Below are 7,235 nucleotides of genomic sequence, written 5' to 3'. Positions count from 1 at the left end.
ATACCATACGGAGTAATAGATGCATTGAAAATAAATTATAAAGTATTATATTTAATATTTATATTTTCTTCTACTTAAGTTGTTGCAATGGATAATGACACGACTGTAAAATTTTGTTCAATACATAAATTAAACGAGTTAGTTAAGACTTGATGATTCGAGTAAAAAACGGGTTGATATGTTTAATCAACGAACTAGATGGATTGTGTTACGGGTTGATTAGCTCGTCAATATATCATAACTAGGAGAAATTTTACAGTACTCCGGAGTAATACTTCTGGCCAATCAAAACCGTTTTGAATATCACTACATAGACATGATTGGTGGAAAGAAACCTAACCAATCAAAATCATTTTGCATATCACTACATAGACATGATTGGTGGAAAGAAAAAATATATATACACATGTCATTAATTGATTGGTCGGGAGTATTACTCCAGTTACTCCATAACTATTTTAAATTTGGTAAAAAGCATAATGAGACACTTGATCTTTATTTTTTGGTTCATTAAACCCTTGATATTTTAGTTGGACACATTAAACATTTGATCATTTTTTTTTATCGTATTAAGTCATTGCTTGCCAAATTAGATACTCCCTCCATTCTCAAATAAGTGTCGTTTTAGATAATTGTTTTTATTCTTTTTTAAGTGTCGTTTACGTTTTTCAATAAAATTGAGTATAGTTTTTTGGTCTAAGTATTCAAATTTTGTCTTGATTTATATGTTTTTTAAGCTTTCAAAATTTCTTCTCCAATCATTATAGGAGAGAGAATTTTTATTTAGTTAATCCATGTAAATTTATTAATTTACGTGCATATTAATTGTGTTTCTTAATTTGTGTGAAAATTCTAAAACGACACTTATTTGAGAATGGAGGGAGTAGTTCTGAACATCTAATTTAGTTAAAAAAAAATTGTTATTAATTTCATCTATGTTTAAAATTATATATTTTTTTATAGTTTGAATTAAGGTTTTTTTAGTTTTCTTATAACCACATTGCACATATAAAAAAATTGATCAAACTGTGAAAAATACAAATTTAGAACGCACGTGAAATGAATAACACTTTTTTAAATGAGTTTTTTTTTATTAAAATGATTTTTTATTTATTATCATGAGTTTAATGTGATAAAAAAATAAAAATTTAAAAACTTAATGTATCTAAGTAAAATATTAAAGGTTTAAGGGTAAATAATTTATTAGTCATCATTTTTTAATTAGTCATCATTTTTTACTTAACATACTGTTTAACTCTCTATTTAAAAAAACACATTATAAGGTCTCTATCTTTTACCAATATTAATACTTCGATCCTTTTATCTATTATTTTAGATTTTTAACCGTTATATTTTGTATAAACAGATAAAAAATAACAAAGTAACATTTGCTATTTTGTATTATACTTATAACTTTCGTGAAAGCTAAGATATGTTCAGTTGAAAAAATAAAAAAATATAGATAAAATGACCAAAGAGTTAATATTGGCAAAATATAGAGATCTTATAATATGTTACCTAAAAATATAGGGACTAATAAATTATTTACCAAATGGGTTAATGAATTAAAAATGAAAGATGAAGAGCATAATCATGGGGTTTGCCTTCAATTTTTGGTGAATTAGCATATGGTGTGAAGTGTAAACACAAGCATTTAACCAATTTAATCTACTTCAGATCGAGTATATTTATTATAAATTTTATTTAGAAATATAAATTTTATTAATTTGTATTTAGAATACATCACTTGTCCTTTCAAAATAATACATCACTTATTTTAAGTTTTTTTTTTTTGGACCAATATTTTAAGTTTGTTAACATGTTAAATAGTTGGTGGTTTATACAAATAATTTAATTATATATATATAAACACTAAATATAAATTTTGTCTCTTAAAAAAATAAAAAAATATTGTAATAGGTTAATCATATAAAATAAATGGCGTTATATTTTGATGAGCATTCATTCATTTCGTTTAGTTAGTTATATTAATCATGTCAATCATATTATTGTATCAATCCTCACCTTTTTTTAAAAAAGAAAAATTGATAATGAAATAATTATTTTTTCGATATTAATCCTCACCTTATTAGATTAACATACTAAATTTTAGTAAATATTCACAATTGTATGTTATTTATGCTAAATACTGTCAGATTAACTGTTTTTTTTATGAAAGTGAAAAAAGGATTATCCAATTATTAAACTAATTTTGACACATTTTATGTAATTATAGTTTTTGTTTCCATCAGATAATGGTAGCCAGGTCCCATAAAAAAAGGCCAAGCTTGCCCTAATTCACTTATTATTACTATTATTATTTTTTAAGAAATTATTAATATTATTGCAAAAAAAAAAATTGATGCCTTAGCAAACCTATTTTACTTGCCAATCACTCAAATAAATTCATTTAAAAAATGAAAAAACTATAATTAAGATGATGACAATAATACCACTTTGTCCACTTTCATAATAAAATAAAATAAATTAATAGCAAATAGAAAATAAAAATAATAAAGAGAAAGAGTAAAGAAAATCCTCCACCACTTTCACAATTTTTTTAATATAAAGTTTTCACTAGTCCTTACCAAAACATAAAAATATCTTTTATTTATTTCTTTAAAATAATTAAAATATTTATGAAATCATTACAAACATATTCATCAAACTCTGCTTTTAATTATTCTATATTTTATTTTATATTTTATCATTATTTCCCTAATTTTTTAATCCCATTTCAGACAGACTTACAAAAGTTAAAGAACCTAAATTAGCTCAACAACAAAGAAAAAACAAAACAAAACTTTCTTTATTATCTCAAAATCATTTTCTTTTCCAATTCAAACCCACAATTTCATAAAATTAAAAATTCACTCCTCACCATAAATTCTTTCTTTCTCTTCTCAATCTTTCTTCCTTCTTCAAAAATTAAAATTAAAATTATTTTTATTTTTATTTTCATTTTCTGAAAACAACACAGTTAAGCTCTGTTTATGCTTACCTTAGCTTAGCTTAGCTTCAGCTCCCTAATCTCAAAAATTAAGCTAATAACTTAAAGATTTTGCAGATTAAATCTCACTGTAAAACTCTTCTCTTTGCTTTTCAAAATCTAAATCATTTTTTTTCTGTCATTTCTTGTTCTGGGTTTTAAAATTTTAAGCTTGTTTTAGTTACAGTATTAGTTCTTGGATTTTTTTTTAAAAAGAACTGAACTTTGTTTGATTTTAGTTGATTTGAGCTGAAAATCAAAATGGGATTTTGGTAAAATCTTGAAAATAAAATCAAAAGGGTTTAAGAATGGAAACAAGAGAGACTGTTAGTACTAGTAGTGGAGGTGGGGTTACAGTGGTGGGATCCGATGCACCATCGGACTATCAAATCGCTCCTAGGTCCTCCGACAACCCTAATTCCACCGCGCCACTTCCTCCACCGCAATCTGCGGGGTCTGCTCCGCCACACACGGCGGTGGTGACGGTGTCTGGGAAGAAGAAACGAGGAAGGCCAAGAAAGTATGGCCCAGATGGCTCTGTTACCATGGCTCTATCCCCGAAGCCGATATCTTCAGCAGCTCCGGCACCTCCTCCGGTAATCGATTTCTCTACCGAGAAAAGACCCAAAATAAAGACGGTGAGCAAGCCCAAGTTCGAGATGGAGAATATAGGTAAAAATAAAATATACCCTTTTGAGCTTTTTTGTGCTTGTTCATTGGTAAAGATGGGTTCTTTTCTTTTGGTGTTTCTATGCTATTTGTTTTCAATTTGGGGGTTTTATGGAAGTGGGACCTTTGATATGATGGTTGAATCGCTTGAGATCTGTGTCTAGTCGTGGGGGAAAGATAGTTAGTGAGGTATGAAAGTAGGTACGGGAGGGAAGAAGAGAATCTTGGTGTTATAATGTGTCATTTTGGCCTTTCTGTTCCCATTTTGGGGGAAGAGAATTTTGTAGAAGCTACTTAAAGTTTTGCCGAGTCATGGCTAATAGAATCAGCCTCAGCTGTCATCAATTGGGGCTGCCTCATCTGATCTGATCTGATCTGCTATGTTTTCAATGATATCTTGACATGTAATCTCTCTCTTTTAACATTTGTGTTGTTGGCCTTGACATTCTTGTGTCTTATATGAAGTGTGGTTCTTTTCTGCCAAGTGGGTCTGGAATTACGGTATTGACTTGTCATTTTTTGGTCCCTTTTTCTGAGGCTAACTTATAGCTTCTTTCTTTTACTAGTTTTCAATTTGGGAGTGGGGAAACAAAACAACCTATTTAATATCCACCTAGTTTGTGTGTAAAACTCAAAAACTTCCCTCTCCTATGATCACTTAGGTTAAGTGCATATAAATTGATTATCTGGGTTATTATTAAAATCATTATAGCATAATTTGTTTGACTTTATGTCTTGTATTTTGTTAGGTCAAGATTTATGAAACAATTCAAGGGCTTAAAGTAACAACAGAACACCCGCTTGACTTCTTTGTTTTTATGGGTTTTGGATTTGTTAAATAAAAATCATACCTTTAGGCAAGTTGTTGACATAATCAGGGAACTATACCACTCCCTTATATATGTGAGACACTTTGATGAGGTACTTTGAGGTACTTTTAGGGTGATTTAGACTTTTGTTTATAAACGGCCAAATCACACCGTCTGTGTAATCCAGAAAGTGTTAGTGGGCTTTAAGTGACTACTGGGATATTTTTGTAACATTGAGGATTAGTTTTCAATTAGGGATTAGTTGGTAAACAATGATGCTTATTGTCAGAGATTAATACAAGATATATGATTGGTTCATAACTATCAGCTCAAATGAAATGGGGCTATCAGGAAACGAACCCTTGACCACTTGGTTAGACCAGCTCTGATACCATGTCATGGAACCGATTGAACTAAAAGCTCGAACTGATAGTTAAGACTCAATCATATATCTTATATTAATCTCTGACACTTATATCTGGGACTGATCAGCTGAAAATATTCTTGTAATGCCATGGTATTATGAAGTTTCTCCTTAGAATTCCTGTTTACTTTATCATATTAGCTAAAATTCTTAGTTTTAAGTGAGAACCTTCATTATTGATCATTGATGTTGTTGAAATTCATCGCTGTAGGTGAATGGGTTGCTTGCTCGGTTGGTGCTAATTTTACTCCGCATATCATCAATGTTAATGCGGGCGAGGTAGATGTTGTTGAAATTCGTCTCTGTTTTATTTGTTTCAAGACTTTCTCTGTTTGCTTTTTGTAAAGGATATTTTTTGATTTACTAGGATGTCACAATGAAGATCATATCATTTTCCCAACAAGGCCCTCGAGCCATATGCATCCTCTCTGCAAACGGGGTGATCTCAAGTGTCACACTTCGTCAGCCTGATTCATCCGGAGGGACACTGACATACGAGGTGAATCATCATTTACAAATTTACATTTATTCCTTGTAATTGTGGCAAAACATCTTGATGCAAATTTGCTTGAATAACTTTTTAGAAATAGTATCTTCGGTGTGTTCATATATTGATTTTCCTAGTTGATGCAATGGCAAAACTTTGTTATTGTTGGTTAATTTATCTGACTGTTAATTCCTGATTTGTCATCATTTTTGATGAAAATCTAATATCTTTCCTTTGAAATTTGTCCAGGGTCGCTTTGAGATTCTCTCGTTATCCGGTTCATTTATGCCCACGGAAAGTGGAGGAACAAGGAGCAGATCAGGTGGAATGAGTGTCTCATTAGCTAGTCCGGATGGACGCGTTGTAGGTGGTGGAGTTGCAGGTCTATTAGTAGCCGCGAGTCCTGTCCAGGTAGGCTGTTTGATTTTGTTTGTTTTCGTTATGATATGTCAATTTCGGATACAGGAAAACACGGATTCTGATATGTTTTCGGTTTCCATTGTGCTGAAATTGACCAGGTTGTAGTAGGCAGTTTTCTGTCCGGAAACCAGCATGAGCAGAAACCGAAGAAGCAAAAACCGGAGTCTATAACAATTATGGCACCAACTGCTGCAGTTCCTATATCTACTGCTGAACCAAAGTCCAACCTTTCGCCTGCCTCATTTCGCGGGGATAGTTGGTCTTCCTTACCGTCGGAAAATCGAAATAAGGCAACGGACATAAACGTATCTCTACCAGCAAGTTGAAGGCGTATTTGACGAGTTAAAGATGGTTCGCGGATTCCGGTGTTAGAATCTCAGCTTCATATGTTGTCTGTAAAACCTGTGTACTTCTGGCATGTTTACTATTGTTGTTGTGGGTAGAGAGGTTTAGTTTAGGTGATTTAGGTAGGATGATGGTGTTGTTTGTGTCATGTAGAATATTTGATGTTAGAGTTGCATTTCTTATTCGGAGTTGTGGATTTGTCTGAAATTTTTATGTTGTTTCTAACATTTCATTTGATCTATTTTTCCAATTTCCTTCTCTAGGGATCTTTTAAGTTCTAATTATTTCAAGGAATTTGTCTTTCTTATCTTAAATTATTTCCATTACATATCTAAATAAACTGAAACAAAAGATATATATATATATATAAAATAAATAATAATAATAATAAAATACTTATTTTCTTGGCAATTAGAGAAGATTTAATAATTAATAATTATAAACATTTAATAATGAATTAATATAATTATTTAATAGCAATAATGAAAAGAAATAAAATTTCAAGACTTTTTAATAGCAATAATAGAAGATGAATTCTTATAAATATACCTATTTAATCTTCTTTTATTTTTTTAATGATATATTGTGTTATCGTATTTCTCGATGATTGGTCCTTAATCGAAGTTATGGTCACCTGAAATCACAACAACCGTCAGAAAAGGGATCGGGAGTCCGGCGAATCCTTTCCGATGCTAAAGCCAGTGATATTACAGAGAATATCAAAACTGAAGGAATGAAGTCCTGGAATACGTCTGCTATTTATAGATAATTTGAGATGTATTTTGGACATGTAGCAACTTATGATAGGCCTTTAGATCCTATCTTTACGTGCCAATGTATTTGTGAAAGTGAGGAGCATATGTTTGGAATCCAGCATGTTGATTGGTCCACGTGTCTCCAAACACTCCTCTGACGACAGCCTTCAACAATATTAAGATGCTCGAAGCTTTGACTTTGGTCAAGTTTCGGCCAAGACTAACCATTACCATAATCTTGAATGGGTCAAGACTCATTAGAGGTATTCAGATCATGATCAGCTTTTTTTTAATAAAAGTTCAAATGACTTAATACCATACCATATCAATTGACTTC

The 7,235-nt window shown here is 30.9% G+C and overlaps 1 protein-coding gene across 1 annotated transcript; it reads left to right on the top strand.

Moving 5' to 3' along the window:
• Window positions 1-2,795: 2,795 nt before the first annotated feature.
• LOC136210629 (AT-hook motif nuclear-localized protein 1) lies at window positions 2,796-6,401 on the top strand. Its single transcript, XM_066001978.1, has 5 exons — window positions 2,796-3,661; window positions 5,103-5,170; window positions 5,259-5,390; window positions 5,628-5,789; window positions 5,897-6,401. The coding sequence occupies exons 1-5, from the start codon at window positions 3,298-3,300 to the stop codon at window positions 6,122-6,124; spliced, it is 954 nt and encodes a 317-aa protein (XP_065858050.1). The 5' UTR covers window positions 2,796-3,297; the 3' UTR covers window positions 6,125-6,401.
• Window positions 6,402-7,235: the final 834 nt, after the last annotated feature.

Source organism: Euphorbia lathyris, chromosome 1 (genome assembly GCF_963576675.1).
Source record: "Euphorbia lathyris chromosome 1, ddEupLath1.1, whole genome shotgun sequence".
Lineage (NCBI taxonomy): Eukaryota > Viridiplantae > Streptophyta > Magnoliopsida > Malpighiales > Euphorbiaceae > Euphorbia > Euphorbia lathyris.
This window is presented reverse-complemented; position numbering and strand designations above follow the sequence as displayed.